The 17238-nt window shown below is 35.6% G+C and overlaps 1 protein-coding gene and 2 long non-coding RNA genes across 8 annotated transcripts; 2 read left to right on the plus strand and 1 right to left on the minus strand.

The window, feature by feature from the left end:
- Nucleotides 1–3558: 3558 nt before the first annotated feature.
- On the plus strand, nucleotides 3559–7788 carry LOC147494277 (uncharacterized). Of its 3 annotated transcripts, none has more exons than XR_015199741.1 (6): nucleotides 3559–3846; nucleotides 4002–4141; nucleotides 4317–4509; nucleotides 4622–4670; nucleotides 7176–7290; nucleotides 7415–7788. It is a non-coding gene; the product is annotated as an uncharacterized LOC147494277 (long non-coding RNA). The 3 variants fall into 3 exon arrangements; XR_015199740.1 differs by having other exon boundaries at nucleotides 3654–3846; nucleotides 7013–7290; XR_015199742.1 differs by having other exon boundaries at nucleotides 3654–3846; nucleotides 7025–7290.
- Nucleotides 5201–7026, minus strand: LOC147494278 (uncharacterized). Its single transcript, XR_015199743.1, has 2 exons — nucleotides 6833–7026; nucleotides 5201–6081 (listed from the first exon to the last, which is right to left on the minus strand). It is a non-coding gene; the product is annotated as an uncharacterized LOC147494278 (long non-coding RNA).
- An 846-nt stretch (nucleotides 7789–8634) lies between the features above and the next one.
- LOC147494279 (zinc finger BED domain-containing protein RICESLEEPER 2-like) lies at nucleotides 8635–13762 on the plus strand. Of its 4 annotated transcripts, none has more exons than XM_086566974.1 (3): nucleotides 8635–8888; nucleotides 11445–13309; nucleotides 13456–13762. In XM_086566974.1, exons 2-3 carry the CDS (start codon nucleotides 11529–11531, stop codon nucleotides 13466–13468), a joined length of 1794 nt encoding a protein of 597 aa, XP_086423100.1. In that variant the 5' UTR covers nucleotides 8635–8888; nucleotides 11445–11528; the 3' UTR covers nucleotides 13469–13762. The 4 variants fall into 4 exon arrangements, with proteins under 4 accessions (XP_086423100.1, XP_086423099.1, XP_086423097.1 ...); XM_086566973.1 differs by adding an exon at nucleotides 10994–11031 and having other exon boundaries at nucleotides 8641–8888; nucleotides 11445–13762; XM_086566971.1 differs by having other exon boundaries at nucleotides 8643–8888; nucleotides 11445–13762.
- Nucleotides 13763–17238: the final 3476 nt, after the last annotated feature.

Here is a 17238-nt window from a genome sequence, read left to right on the forward strand (position 1 = left end):
TAATATGTTGAGTCCGATTCCTCTAAAAAAGCGGTACAAAGATACATCTCTCAGAATCGCTTTTAGTTTACGCACCACCGGCCCATTCTAGATTTTAAACCGTTCTAAATTGCCCAATAGACTCTGTCGATCTGTTTTTGTTTACCTTTTAGTTGTTTAAGATTTGTATTTACAAAACCCACATATCGAAAAGGAAACTCTTCTTTTTGTCCGATAGCTTCCATCTCCTCGCCATGAACATTGTGATTTTATATTCGCCTCCATTCCCTACCCTCGAGAAACTAGAATTGTGAACTTTATATTGAGAAAATCAAATCGAGCAAATACAAAAAAATTTACCTATCAAAATTGGGGAACATAATTAACATGGAAATCCAAGATATCTATTTGATAGTAATCACCCAAAACATTATCCAAAATGCACAAATCTTATTAGACCGTGTCTTCTTCATCACTTTGTGGTTTAACCTTGATGGGATTTAGAGGGATGGGTTCCTAGAGGAGAAAGATTACGAGTTCGGGGTTTGAGGAAGACGAAGAGAAGCTATAAGTTTGGGGTTATTGTACTCAAAACACAATATTGGTAAAAAGATAACAAAAAAGAAAAACAAACAGAGAAACTAAAGGTGTTGTTGGTTGTTAGTGTATTAGACAGGCGGCACATAAATTAAAATAGTTACAGAGATGGCGTTTCTGTGCCTGGTTTTAGAAGAGCCGGACTCTCTCATTTTTTTGTTTAGTTTTTTCGCTTCCTTCTAATATTTGGTGCCTGTGGAATGTTTTGATGACAAGATGAAAGAGCTGGAGAGCATCTGCAACCCCATCATTGCAAAGATGTACCAGGGAGCTGGTGCTGATATGGGTGGTGCTGGTATGGATGAGGATGGTCCTTCAGTTGGTGGAAGCGGTGCTGGCCCCAAGATTGAGGAGGTCGACTAATTGGATCGTCCCCATTATTTCAGTCTATCTAGTTTTTATTTCAGTACTGAAACATTTTGATTTCTGGTGATGACCTTCTGTTTTTATTGGCCATTAATTTTGTTTGACATTGCCTATATGCTTACCATGATTGTTAGTTGTAGAAAGATAATGAATTTAATTTGAATTTTTTTTGGAGAAAGATAATATCATATATGTTAGTTGTAGAAAGTGCTTTTGTCACCAATAACTATAAGATGGGGCAGGACTGCAGGATGCCAAACAAGGCCTTTGTTATTCGAGTATAATAGTCCACCTCGATTATAAAAAAAGTACAAATATTTGATAGTCGTAGTACTATTTGTTTATACCATGCATAGGTTAAAACCCCATTATACTACATCTTCTATTGTTATACTCATGATTGACCATGAATACTGAGTAGTTGAGAATGCTCTCAGTGAAACACGTCAGCCCCCTTTTTACTCTAATAAAGACATGTCACCTAGGGGTGGGCAATGGGCCGGGTCGGGCTAGCCCGGCCCTAAACATTTAAAGCCTTTCAAATATTAGGGCCGGGTCGGCCCGGCCCTAAAGTCAACATAGGGTCGGGTCGGGCCGGGTCACAAGTCTAAACCTCAAGCCCTTACCCTACCCTAAGCCCTCTTTAAAGGCTTTAGGGCCGGGCTTTAGGGCTGGGCCTATATATTTTCTTTTTTTTTACTACATCAGTTTTAAAACTCATTTATATTACAAAAATGTACAATAATCTACAAACTCAAAGTCCAACCAATCTAGTAATAATCATGTATAAGTCCAAAAATTTAAAATGCACTTCCACAATCTAATGAACTGAAGTACATCGAGAGTTCGGAATTTGTTCTTCCTTGTACTCAAACCTCACTAAAATTACATTTTAAATTGAAATATATAGGCAAATAATTATATTATTATTTTAAAGGAAGAAGTAATAGATATAAAGAAGAAACATAATAGTTTTGGTTAAGGGTCATGGAAGTTGTTAAACTATTTGTAATATCATAAATTATTTCAATAATAAATTCAAACAAATATAATATTACATTTCTTCTAATTTAAAAGTGATTCAAGCTTTGTATATGGAAATGAAAATATTGGCTTTTGAACAAGTGATGGAGAAAGGTTTGAGATTACAAATGTCATTTTTCTGACAAAGGTTGTTTTTTTGTTTCTATGTTACAAATGTCTGCTCTGTATTTTGCTTTAATGGTATGGAAGGAAATCTTTAGTTTTAGACTTGGCTTGGATGTGAATAAAAATATAATTTATAAGAAATAAGTGAGAAAAGAAATTGAGAATAATAAGTTATGTACTTTGACTTGATAATCAAAAGAATAAAGTCTTATTTTTTATTAGGCTAGTACTCATTGTTCTTCATGGCTGTTAAGTTGACAAGTTTTTGTTATATAAGACAAGTTATTGGAAGTACCATTGGGTGTAAGTGATAAATTACAAAGGGCAATGTTATTTTAATTGAAAATATTTAACAAAGAGTTGGACAATTATGGTATGTGTATTTATAGTGAAAGTGTGAAACAGGGCCGGTTAGGGCTTGGTTAGGGTCGGGCTAATGAGGGCTGAATTAGGGTCGGGCCTATGTTTTAGAATCTTAGCCCTAGCCCTACCCTAGAAGGCATTAGGGCCAGGCTGGGCCAGCCCTAAACTCTGTGAGGGCTTTATAGGGCTTAGGGTCGGGTCGGTCAGGGCCGGGTTAGGGTCGTTAGGGCCAAATTCCCACCCCTAATGTCACCCTCTGCAGAAAAAAAAAAAAAAACAAATCCACGCCATTTTCAATTGTTCGTAAAAAAACCAAAAAAACAGAAAGTATAAAAGAAAAACATCTCTCTTATTTCCATTCTTAAACAAAAAAAAACCTGAAAAGTGAGAGCTCTCCAAAGTAGTAACTCAGGAACCTAACTTACTGCAAGGATATCAAGGTTTGAGAGCTTGCAATCTCTTTAAAAAAAATAGAAAAACATAAACTCTTCAAACAAAATATGCAATGAATCATTAGCTATTAATATACATATATTATTTATTCAAGTGGACTTTAGACTTTTGAGTTATTAACTATATATGTAGCAAGTCCGGCCATAGGCCGGGCCAAATGGCTAGTATAGATAGAGTTTCAGCGACTTTGTAACCGCTATTACCGATTAATACAAAAGCTTAAACTTTACTTTTTCTTAATTCGCAATTCAATCCAAACCTATTCAATTCATAACTGGTCTTAGAAAGAAGAACTTGATCACTACAGTTATCTCTAACAACTGTGCAGCAGCAGGTTAGAGTTGATTTATCAGCTTGCAGGCCAACTCTGCAGCTAAAGACTCTGCTTGTTGAACATGACAAGCGTCAAATTTGGTGAAGGCGGCTGCGAGGGTATCTCCCTCAGCATCTTTAAGATAACTCCAGCTGCTGCTCGTAAATTTGACCTGTCAAATGCAGCCTCAAGGTAGAATATGGGCCATTTGCGGCATCAAATATTTTATTATGAGTTCTGACATGATTTTGAGTCTCTTCATAGCTGCCACTGGTGGACCGCTCCACATGTGAAACTGTCTAAATTTAACGTGAGAACGTGAGAAACAACGTTATAATACTCTTATCAACAAAAAAAAAACATCGAGTCATAGAAAAATAAATTAGAATTTTATGGTTTAAGACATTTATCCGCCTTATCAATTTGGTGCCATACGCCCATACAGACTGCTTGGTCAGTGTCATGTAAAAATGAATTTAGTTTCATGGCTTATGAAATTTATCCACCTTATTACCTCGTCTCCTACGTGCAACTCACTCGGTGCAATGAGCTGGTGTGATATGTTTTATCAAAGTTACCAAAAGGCTGGGTTTTATCAAACCTAAGGCCCAAGTCTCGCTTAGTAGGTCTGTCTGATCTTGCGGCCGTTTATAGTCTTTTTTAGATAGTTGGTATATATGTTTTGAATTGCGTTTCAGACTCAGTAGGAAAAATTCTCTTCAAAGACAATGACATAGTAGGAGGTAAACTTTATTGCTTGACCATGATATATATTTTGCAGAGGAGGGCACATTAAAGAGCTAGTTTGCTGACTCCACAACAACTCAATAAATGTAATGGAGGCTCCCCGTGCTTCCTTGTATCACTAGGTCCGTGGCATCCATTTCAGATTCCCATTTATCAGGTCAAACTCAACAGCAGGTAAGCCACGAATGGCCTCCATATTTTTCTATTTATTTTATTAAAAAAAATTGAATATCTATTCAGTGTTTTTTTTTAAGTTCAGTTTCAATCATCGGATAGGTACTACATCTTTTATTCTATAATTTTCATTTTCCTGTTACATGGTGTTTGCATGTTCTATATTCGAATAAAGAACTTCTTGAGCAGCACAGAAAAGACATATCTATTATTGATGATCCCTTCGATTCTCCCACATACAATATTCCAGAGGAGCCGGTGACATTTGTAGAGGGAGCTTCATATAGTGTTTTCATACTTGCTGGGCTTGGTGTTGTTGCTGTCTGCGGATACTTTGCTATTAATGAGCTACTAATGGAATCAAAAGAGTGAGTTTATTATAATTTCTCAACTATATTTCTTGGCTCAACCTTGGACTTCTAGAAGTTGCTTCTGTTATGGATCTATTTAACTCATATTTGGATCTCACGACTCCTTTAGGCACAAGGTTTTCGGGAAGGCTCTGGAAAGGGCACAGAATGACAATCAGGTTAGTTCTTGGGACTAGTATTCTTTATTTATTTTTAGTTTAGGTTTTCTTAAAGTTATGAGTATGTGTAATCCCTGTAAAAAAATTCGTATCTCTTGCTCTCTCATTTTCTTATAATGGAAAAGGGAAGTGCCACCTCTCAAGTAAAATGTACAAGTGTAGAACAGCAGGAGCTCAATTATTAACTTAACTGACCGAAGCGGATCACTTGGAAATACCTCGTATATGCCTTGGACAGTTAGACTGTACCAGATTGAACACTCTTATTCCCTTACGTACTCTGTTTTTGGGCAAAGTTGAGATGCTTCTGAGTAGATGATGGTATAAGAGTGCTAAATCCAGTGTGGTAGACTATCTGAAGCATATACGAGATGCTCCCAAATGATGCATTTTTTGGGAGTTGGGTGAGAACTTAATAAACCTGCTTCTGTAGTTTTAAAAGTACACCACCCCCCTCCCTCCCCCCATTTCCATTTTGAGGAAATGAGTAAGTAAGAGGTTGAGAGAGATTGTAATGTGGATTCCTCCTATCTGGGGAGTAGGAGGCTAATTTTCTGGTCGCGTTGCCTATGACGTGGTCCTATGATCCTGTAGGATACTAGGATCTTAAGATTATAAGGATGATTATTAACTTGTCTCATGTCATATGTCATGATCCAATCCCGAAAAGATAATAGGACCTCTGCATATGGGACCGAAGCCATGCCCATATTTATTTGAAAAGGAAAGAACAAAACTCTAACTCTCTCTCCAAAGCTATCAGCTTACCTTTTGGGTTTGAGGACGTGGCATTAAAGGATTAACTCTAGTAGCCAATCCTCTGAGTCAGCATTTCTAGAACCAATGCGTGGAGTTGAGATTTTAATTCACAGAGTGCATCTATTGAGTAAGGCATTGGGAAGGCTTGTAAGAGCACGCAATTCCATTCATTGGATATTCACACATAAGGTAGGACTTATACCTATAATTTTAAGGTGTATATAGAGTCAGGTTGTATTGGGATGTAGAAATATAGACGCACGTTCAAGGGGCTCACATGCAGAAGACTAAAGGGCTGATTTTCAGTGGAATTAATCTCCTCTCCATGGAGGTCATTTTCACCAATATTATCTAATTCGAAATTCCTAACCTTCTTAGAAGTGTTACAGATGGTCAAGCGATGTAGCGGGATGCATGTAACACTTGCGTGGGATGGACCAATATGTCTATGCCATTCTTAAAATTTATTTTTCAGCTCACCTAACTGCTTCTTCGCTTGTAAACGCTACAGAAAAATGGGCAAGTATCATATGACTATTGTCAACCTTTTGAACAAAATCATTTGTTTTCCATTAGAATGGTGCTTGCATTTGCTTTTTTTATCTGCTGAGTAACTTACTGAGTGGATATATTTCCTTTCCCTGATGGGTACCTTGCATTGTCACCAAGTACGGTACGGGTTTAAAACGGTGTATTTGAAAAAAACTTAGTTCGTGTTTTAAACAGAACGTCTCGGGAAAAAAACGGAAAAAAAAGCGTAAAAAAACGTGGGGCATAAAAAACGGGTTTAAAACGTATAATACGTACAATACGTAAAAGAAATAGTAAAAACCGATGATAAAGAATATAATAGATAAAGAATTTGATTTTTTTATAAGAGTGGAAAAAAGAATTGACACATAAAATAAAAATAAAAATAATAAAAATGAAAGAAAATTCAAATACATGAAAGTATCAAATTATCATTACTCATCCAAATACTATAAGTTTTAGATTCAGTACCAAAACACGCGACTCTAAATAAGATACTACTAATTACCAACCATAATGGCATAATCAAGTTCTACAAATAAGTTAATAACTTTAAAATTTATAATTAATAGTCCAAAACAAAATAAAATTGTCTCAATAATTCAATCTAACGCCCACTCTTCAAAAAGGTAACTCCAAAACCCCTTTTTCTTTTTCGTGTTTTCTTTTAGATTAAAAAAAAGTTTTAAACGGGAGATTTTCAAAATCTCGGGTTTTAAACGTTTTTTAAGTTTAAAACACGTTTAAAACGTTTAAAACGGGGTTTTTTTTTTAAAAACCCGGGTTTTAAACTGGAACCAGACGCCTTGCCAGTATCTCGGGTTTTAAACGCGTTTTTTTCAAAAAAACGCCGAACTTGGTGACAATGGTACCTTGGGTTTGATTCAGTGTACCATAAATGGATGAAAGATCACCTTTTTTACTTGTTCTGGACGAGGGATCTTTAGGTCAGAAACGAACCCAACCAAACCTGGCCACATTCGTTTTTGGAAAATATTTCAAACCAAAAGGTTCATGTAATGATAAACAGACTGATCTTATTTTTGACCCAGGAGATTGAATAGGTGGAGAGAGAGTGCTGGGTCTAGTCTACATTTGTGTCCTCCGTTGTGCTACTTATTCCTAATCTTATGTTGTGCCCTGAATTTTTTCCTATCGGGAACAACTCCGCTCCATTTCACATAATTCTCTTTCTTGCAATGCTTGACAAGTTAGAGTGAGAATTGGATCTCCTATTACGGGATATGGTCAGGAAAGCAGAAACCGACATGCTCGCCAACAGATTCCAAACAGTAAATGGACTGACGAAGATGGTGTTCAGCGAGTTGAGGTAATCTGTCTCTAGAAATTATTTTGGGACTTATCTGCTCATGTTCAGTCTTATTTGAAGGAATTAACTTGCGAAATCTATCTACTTTTATACCATAAATCAAATGCAACCCAATCTTTTGCAGGTTAACTTCTGTTTTTTCTGAGATGTTCAAGGACAAGGTGGACAAGCAGTGGAAGTACACTTACTTGATTGTTGAGATCAAATCACCTTCAAATGCACAACTGATACTGGAATCGTATCTCCCAGCTTAAGTGGTAGAGATGTGAATGATGGTAATCAGTGGAAAGTCACTATACCAAAATCTCAGATAATTCTAGAGTCAATTAACCAGGGCACTGTCCTTGAATCATGTTAGAGTGGCTTTCATTTTTGTACAGAATGCTTGAGTTATTATTTTCTTCAAAGAACAAATCTTCATAACTGGGTTGTAATTGTTTGTTTTTTTATAAGGATAACTGGGATCTATAGTTTCGGTTAACCCACAGGTTTTTACCATGTCGATGGGTTTGAGTTGATTATTGGTTGTTGACGATCTCCGAGTCTGTTGAAAGTTTTCACTTACAAGTTTCCTCAATTTTAGACTGGAAAGGTAGTTTTGCACATCTGGGCGACGCGAAATAAATGACCGCCTAATACGCTAGGAATCTAGGATAAGCAAATACCATTATTGACCGACGTTAGGAGGCCTCATGGGTTTAGGGGGGTTCATTCTATTTGATCATTTTGGGGATTGCTTGATTTATCCAACTTGCATTCTCCACCACATGAGTAGGTTCGACTGTATATATATATATATATATATCTAACTTCTTTAAAGAAAACGAGGGCTTCAATAGTAAATTCATCACGCTATTAATTTTTTTTTCTAATTTTGTCCCTTGCCAAACACGAATATTACAGCTCATGCCATTTTTTGTTTTATTTTTTTATTTTGTCTTTTTGGAGGGGTAAAATAGTAGTTTCACGTTCATAAATTAATGAAAAATAAAATAAAATCGGAGATTGTTAACGTGGCGGAGACACGTACAAAGAGGCTAGTATATATATATAACTTGTATCATCACTTTGTGTTTAGGCAACAACAACTTCTGTATATATATATATATATATTGATGAAGGCAGGACGAGCTGCCGAGCTAACACTTCATGGAAAGTGTTAGGATCTTAGAACTGTGATCCATATATAACTAGTTCAGATGGGATTAGTCAAAGTGTTAACATCTTGCCACTTCAAGTGATCACAGAAGTTGTTGTTGCCTAAACACAAAGTGATGATACAAGTAGTAGTTGGAGTGGTTTGCTACTTTGCTGTCTGTTTTCATCATTCTCTAAAAAATGTGCCCACTTTCACTGGAGAAACATGTACAACAGTACAAGTTTTATAACGCCCAAAAAAGTCAAACAAGCCCAACCCAATTTTGACATTTTCTTTTACAATTACCGCAATTTGTACAGCTGCCTTCAGCTTAATACCTTATTACAAAGGACCACAATGGAATTATCCACAAATTATGACGACATAAATTTTGCCTCGAAGATTTCATTCTTTGGACTTTGGTCACTCTCATTCCAACCCAAATACTCAAGATTCACTGGTAAGACCCTCTTTTTTGTTTCTAGCATTCTCATTGCATTGATCAATGTTCTTTATTTTTTTTTATCTTCCTTTAAAAATCCTATCTTTGCTGTGTTTACTTATTCAATGTATTGAGTTCTGGGCTTTACTTCAATGAATTGTATTTGTATGTATGTTTTGTGTATAATGAGTTCATATAAATGTTTTACTACTAATTATAAGAAATGCTATGGGGCGAAGCCGCAGAGGAATGAGGGGTTTGCGTGAGATGTTACTACTAATTATAAAACATGTTAAATCAAATTGCATTAATGTAATACTAAGAGCAAACTTAATGTATTCGCACAGTGATTGTCATGATAGTGTTGATTTGCTGACATTTGTCATTAGCAAATTTTAGCTCAAAACTACATATTTCATTACCAGATAGCAAAGAATTTGTACAACTTGGACTTGACCTGACCATAAGTAAGCTGGACCAATTCCACATAAGTTAATGCATAAAGTTTTGGATATATGTAGTACAATTCTTTCCCTGTAAATTCTACAATTCTTCTTATTCAATCTTTTACTTCTTTGGTCTCCTTCTCTTTTTTGAGGATCTCCCATCCTTTCATCTCTTTCTACACCTTTGTTCCCCATTAGTAAGCATTTTTGAAACCATAGCCTCTTGGTTCTTTCTCTTACAATATAAATCCCACTTAAGATTCCTACTTAAGGTGATGCATTTTACTGTCTCCATTAGGTTTGGACCCCCACCAGAAATCTGAGTTTAACTTGATTAGTTGGGAACAAAACAGATGGGTCTGCATAATGGATATAGGGATGGATGAAGCAACACTCTTGATAAGAGTACCTCCACTGGCTTTAGAAAAAGACTTAACTTTCCAGCTATGAGTAGTTTTAGATAATATTAGGTTTTATCATATTAGGTTTATTCGGATCAAAATCTATGCCTAAATAAGTATAATTAGAGTTAGAAATAGGGATCTTAAGAACTCTAGATACAAGCTCTCTCATCCTAAGATGCACATTATGACTAAACAAATAGAGGATTTATCATAATTGACTTTTAGCCCAGATAGATTACAATATACACACTATAGCAATCCATAATATTGTGAGATTCTCTAAATTAGACTTAGGAAAATAAAGCAATCATCACCGAACATAAGGTGAGTGATAGGTGGGTCATATCGATTTGGGGATAAAGGTTCCCGCCTATCAAATGCCCCTAGTGGAGTAGAAAACGGCATAAGGAGTATCATTCATATTTATGGAAAAGGAAGCGGTAGATAGACAAACACTTGTCCCATTTATCCATTGAGCCAAAAAACCAAATTGTATTGGACACCGTTTTTTCTTTTTGAGCTTATTCAAAATCTCTTGCAGAAGGATGGTGTTGTCATAGATCTGCCTATGCTTAACAAAGGCAGATTGGAAAGGAGAAATGATGGTATCTAATAAAGGTTTTAGCCTAGTAGCTAATATCTTAGAGATATTTCTATATACGATGTTGCATAAAGTGATGGGCTGGTAATTTTTTTATTTGAATAGGGTTTTCTATTCTAAGAATAAGAGTAATATTAGTTTCATTAAATACGGGCAGGAGATTATTATTGTCAAAGAAGTCCTGGACAATGTTATAGATACCATTTTTAAGAAAAGGCCAATTATCCTGATCAAAAAGAGGTATAAAAGCCATCTTGTGCGGGGGACTTTACAAGGTTCCATGGAAAATAAAGCATCATAAAACTCCTCTAAATTAATAGGTTTGCAAAGGTATGCATTGTCCATGTCAGTTACAATAGGGTCTATGAAAGGAAAGTTTCAGGAAGATCTGGTTCAGAAGAGGTAAAAAGAGATTTGTTATGAAGTCGACAACGTAATTTCCATTGTCTTGCCTTGTATCTTACCAGTTTTCATTTTCATCTTTGAGTCTAAGAATAAGATTAGCATGCCTACGAGATAAATCGCTTTAATGTAAAAAAAAGTCAATATTATTATCTCCTAAAGCTAATTTTAGATACCTAGATTTATCACCCCAAAAACCTTCCTGTCTGAGATATAATTCAAGTATTTTTCGTCTAATCTCATCTTCTAAAGCCAACGTGTTATCATCAGGATTTACAAGTTGAATCTCAGATTACTGTTGAAGCAAGGTTTGGATTTCGAAATCTAGTTTTCTGAAATGATTTTTCATTCCACTGAGCTAACTTATTTTTTTACAGTACTAAGATTATTAGCAATGGTAATAGGATCATTGGTGTCATGGTCAACTTCTTTACATGATGGGTCAAGAGTCCAGGCAGACTGAAAGTTTTAAGTTTTATAGTACTAGGTCCAGTATCAAGTAAGATGAGACTGTGATCAGAGTAGATAATGGGAAGGGTCATTGACAAAGATTTTAGTCAAAACACTCTGGTGAATTTAAAAAAGGTGTTGGCTATTGGTCCAGGTATAAGTAACTCTTGAAAAGCCTATACTCATTTAAGAATAACTAGTTTAGAGTCTTTATATTACCATTGAGAACTATGTAAATACGCTATTCTTATGGTTTGTGGTTGGTTTTCAGGTCATTCTGAAGTTTATGGAATCAGTGAATAAGGTTTGAATTGATAAAGAATCTGTGGAACAGTGTCAGGCTGTTTACATTAGAATGGAATTTGATAAATATGGCCATATTGTTGTTGATGGAATGCTTCCTCAAGAACATATTCCAAAGGTAGAGGACTGTCCCTCTCCACTTATGGCAATGATGCCACCTCCAACAGAGTCTGCAAGTTCTCACCCATCAAATCTGATTAATGGGTATGAAGCCACATCATCTAGAAAAAGGAGGGTCAATCCAGGCAAATCAGATTCCTGGAATCACTTTGATGTTGTTGATGTTAAAAAAGATGATGGCACTCTAGAAACTAAAGCCCGATGCAGGTATTGTCGTAAGTTGATGTCTTGCGTTGCTTCAAACGGAACTAGTCACCTTAGAAGACACACAGAAAGTTGTCTTAGTAAGAACACGCACAGCATTAGGCCAGAACAAGTCACAACTACACCCCCTGGAGAAGTGGTTGTTAATTCTCCTTTTGATCAAGCTCGAGCTTGTAGGGACACAGCTAAACTTGTTATCGAGCTTGAATTGCCATTTAGTTGGGCAGAAGATTCACACTTTGAGGAATGGGTCCATTCCTTTAACCCTCATCTTGAACCTATTTCACGTCACACCATAAAGGATATTGTATTGGAAAAGTTTGAAGAAGAGAAATCTGTGTTACGAAGTTTGTTGCAAAGTATTTCTGGAAAGGTGTGCCTAACATCAACTTTGTGGACAACGGATCAAAGCATGGGATATGTTTGCATTACGGCACATTTTGTAGATCAAGATTGGAAACTGAATAAGAGAACTGTTAGTTTTCCTATGCCTGAATACCCTAATACTGAATTCACGATCTTTGAGGCCATTTATAGTAGCATTTTAAGTTGGAACTTGAGTGAAAAAGTGTTCACTATAACTTTAGATGATGATATTTCCACTGATGTCACAAGACGGCTCAAGGACTTGCTGTTTACAAATAACCACTCCTTGGGCAAACAGTTGTTTCATGTCCGTTGTAGTACCTACATCCTTAACAAGATTGTAGACGAGGGGCTAGAAGGAATCCATCACTCACTTGAAAACATTAGGAGGAGTATAAGACATGTCAGAAGTTCCAAGGTTAACCTGCAGAAGTTTAGTGAATTATGTAAACGTGCTGGGATGATTTTCAAAAACTTGCCTCCTGATATTCCGTGTCACTGGAATACCACATATTATATGTTAGATGCAGCCATACCATATCAGAGGATATTTGAACTATTTTTCTATGATTCTATTCATGACTTTATTCCTTCTATTATTGATTGGAAAAATGCAACTGTTATGAGAGATCTATTGAAGGCTTTTTGTGAATCATCGAAGTTATTTTCAGGAATAAGTAATGTTTCATCCAGTAAATTTTGCCACCAGCTAAGTAATATTTGTTTGATTTTGTCCAAGTATGAAAATGATTCTTCTTGTAGAGGTGTTGTTGGAAGTATGAAATCCAAATTGAGTGAATATTGGAGAGAAATCCCCCTTGTTCTAGGACTGGCTGCATGCATGGACCCCCGGTATAAGCTAACATTTCTGGAAGTATGCTTGGAAGTAATATGTGGGTATGAAGAAACCCATAGGCTTGGGGGGGTTGTGGAGAAAATAAAAAATGCGCTGGAGGAACTTTGTAAGGAATATACAAAGGATAGTAACGTGATGAAAGAAGTTTCTGACGAATACGAATTAAAACAGGGATGCAATGTAGAAGGCAGCGGTGTCATGTCATCTGCCTCAACCCAAAAAGAGGATCTGACATTTGCCTTGTATGTGAAGCGTACTGCTCATACTAGTACATCTGAGTTAAAGAGGTATATGTCTCTACCTCCGGTTGATCTAGACGTAAATGACTCTTTTAATGTATTGGATTGGTGGAAGGCACAAAGTGGTAATTATCCAAACCTTTCTGCCATGGCTCGAGATTTACTAACTGTCCCAGTTTCTGCTGTTCCTTCAGAATATGCATTTGACAGAAGGGAAAGAATGATGAATCAATCTTGGAGTTACTTGCCACCAGAGCTCTTAGAAGCTTCTTTATGCTTAAAGGATTGGTATCTAGCTAAGGAAGGATCACAAGATGCCTACTCTAATGAGATTGCAGATACGAGGGGCGCTATGTGCAAGTATAACAAGTACTCTGTATCTTTGGGCGGATTCGATTTGGATGCATGAAATTATGTTTTTTTTTTGTTTTCTGTTTCATTTGTAACTGTACTGGGAAATGTTAAGTTTGTCTCTCTTTTTATGTACCTTGAGTTGGTATCTCTTTGTTCGTAGCTTAATTTCACACTATATGAAAGTAGTTTCCTCAAAGATATTTTAACGGCAATCTGGATTCTGGACTGCAATCTGGATGAGTTGAATAATTTTGAGTACCAGTAGAAATGGGTTTAGCGAGTTACAACTTTTCTAGTCTAGTTATGGAAGGCTAATGGCTAATGTTCGAATAGGCTCGATTTGAGACAGATACATAAATTTCATGTTCTGACATTTCAGTATTTCTTGGGGTGGCATATCGAAACTTTCTGGTATATATTGGAGAACCTATAAATAGAAGACAAACGTAGAAGTAGTTCCCTCTATCTATTTGTAAGTGGTCGTCGGGTCAGAAAAGAGTTTACGGTTTCTCCAGCGATTTGCAGGTATGGCCTTTGCTACCCATGTTGTGATTTGCATGTGGATCTCATAACTAGTTTTAACACGTGGCTACTCGAGTCATTATTATTATGTGGTGCTAAGCTATTTTGTTTGATAAAAAAGTGGTTTCTATTGGTTCACTACTATTCATTAAACCACTAGATGTGCATACTTTCATTAAACTACTAGATATAGCATATACTTTAGTATCAAACAATAAATGACATATTGATTCTAATGAATTTCACGTTGCATCACTAAGTTATACATTAAACCACTAGATGTTGCATACTAATACTAAACGATTATACACTAAACGACTATGACATATTGTAGTCTACTACATGAAAAATAAATTGAATTAGTATTGTGAGTTGTTTGTTATGTCAAACTAGTAGAACTATATTGGAATAAGAGTCTTTCAGAGTTGTACAAACGTTACATCATAATGAAATATGTCAATAGTAATTTGAACGCGTAAACATAGCCGTAATTTGACTCTAAGTGAATTTGTCGTTGCGTCTAGTTTGTATGCAATTGTTCAGTGCTTCAGTGCTTATATTTAGGTTTTTTTGTGGTTCAGTGTCATGTTATGCTGTTATGTAAACACTTGGGCTTGTATTTTCATTGTTTTGTTGTGATTTCTTTTGTTGTCGAAATATTTGTTGTCAGACCTGATACCCAATCAAGTACTAAGAAACAAGCACCAAGCACTAAGAAACAACTAATCTTTGTTGTCATACCTGATGCCCGATCAAGCACCAAGCACTAAGAAACAAGTACTAATACAGACAACTCAAACTAAATTTATAGTGAAACTCAAATAGACAGTGCACTCATCAAACAGATAGTGAAACTCAAACTCCTTCCACTACAATACCACTAGAAATGGCAGTGCACTCATCTAATTTTACAATGAAATTGAAACTCCTTCGCCAAACCATCGTCGTCAATTTCAAATATAATCTTGACTTTTTTATCCATTTTGATTTCATCTCTTTTTGAAGATGATGAAGAGCTGGCTGGGGAAGAGCTTGAACTTGATGCCGACTCAATGTAGTTAGTTCCTTAACAGTTCCTCATACCATTGGAAATCATTCCCACACTCAGTGCAATTCACGAATTTTTTGCCTTCATTTTCATTTATCTTTTTAGATGTGTTAACCTTTCTAACCCCTGCGCAATTCGCCTTTTTGCATCTTAGACTCTCCAAAAATACCATTGACGATGCTCTTGCGTCTTCCAACCACTGGAAGTTTCTGCAAACGCGGCATGTCAAAAAAAATTGCCCAAAAGAATGGTTTTGGCGAGACTGTTTCAGGATCCTACTTCCGCCACATTTTCGAAAACAACACGGTGTCGATAACCAACAACAATTATTAGACGAATGATTTGACTCACTACACCTATTACAAAGATTTCCAATAGTTGACATTTTCGAAATTGCACAAAATCAAAACCCTAAATTAAAATAGCAACGAAAACCCTAAAAGAAAAAGAAGGTAAAAGAAGGAGGGACGGGTTAAACTGTTGGTGCATACAGAGGGAACAAATGCATTCACTAACTTATATTAAAACCGTAGATGTGGCATACTCCAATTAAGCTACTAGATGTAGTATACTCCTATTAAACTACTAGATGTAGCATACTCCTATTAAACAACTATCTATAGCATACTCCCATTAAATCACTATATTGGATTTAATAAGTATTGCGAGCGATGAAAAAGTAGTAAAGCTATATTGGAATAAGAGTCTTTTAGAGATGTACAAAGCGTACATCATAATGAAATATGTTGATGATAATTTGAACATGAAAACGTAGCCGTAATTTGAATGTGAACACTCAAATACCACACATACCTGTAATTTGAATGTGAACATTTAAGTACCAAATATAGTCGTAATTTCATTTAAAAATATAGCCATAATCCAAAAACCAAACTACAATGTTTAGGCGTTGAAATATAAGTTAAACACTTAAGTGCAACCCAAGAGTAAAACACCAAACTACGTTACAACCAGTCAACTACGATTCTCATATGCTATTTATTGTATCAAGACACATGCTATTATGATTGAAAGAAGGCAAGGGCTTCTCACATCACATTATGTTTTTCACTTTTTCCCCATTTTGATTTACATTTCTTTTCATACTTACTTGTCCTACTTTCTACTATATGAGGCCCTAGTATATATGCTATTATTTGAGGTAGGGGACTTTCTTGGATGAACAATAATGCATTTGACTTTGTCAGAATCCAATGTCAAATTCATTTGACACCGGAAAAAAGTTAGTGGTCATAAACTTGGACTGACAAAATGTAATGTATTACAATTATATTTGACGCTCTATGTGACATATTCAATAATATTATACTCTGGGTTACATACTAATATGATACTCTGAGTTATGTTTTTAACCAAGGAACGTTGTTTCAGAATATGAAGCATGTGAATTTGTACTTAACATACTAGGAGAATTTGTACTTAGAGTAACATACTAGAACTACCAAATGGCATCGCATGTAGTAGCCTAATTAGAATTTAGTAGAAAGTTCATTTTCTTTTCTCTTATTTTAAGGTTGTCTCCATCAAATGTTAAGTCCAAATGTATGTTAATTACCAATATGAAAAGAAAATAATACAAGTTTACAATTTGATATTATGAAGGTCATCTATATAATACAAAATACTTATGTTCTACCTAATCTAACATGAGCAAAGTACTTATGTTGTTATTTTCTTTTCATGTGCAAAGTACTTATATTGTACCTAATCTAACTTGAGCAGCCATCTAACTTCTTTAAAAAAATAAAATAAATCAAAATAAAAAAACAAAGACTCCATCAATAAACACACCCCAAATTTGAAACAATTATATACCTAAGATACGTGACTTTTCTGGAAAACTTTCGGCAGAGTCCCCTCTGTATTTTCAATATTTCATAAATATAAAAGACCTGTCATAACCTGAAAATTTAAACAATATACTTCTCAGTCATTAACCCAGCTACTTAACCGTCTCGACGAATGCCAGAGCAGTTAAATAACCGGTTAACAAAAATGAGATCACTGCAACAATAGGACTTAGTACGTCAAA

Source organism: Coptis chinensis, chromosome 6 (assembly GCF_015680905.1).
Source record: "Coptis chinensis isolate HL-2020 chromosome 6, ASM1568090v1, whole genome shotgun sequence".
NCBI classification, from domain to species: domain Eukaryota; kingdom Viridiplantae; phylum Streptophyta; class Magnoliopsida; order Ranunculales; family Ranunculaceae; genus Coptis; species Coptis chinensis.

Coding starts and splice junctions, on each gene's coding strand:
- LOC147494279 (XM_086566973.1), top strand. CDS start 11,529: ATGGAATTTGATAAATATGGCCATATTGTTGTTGATGGAATGCTTCCT.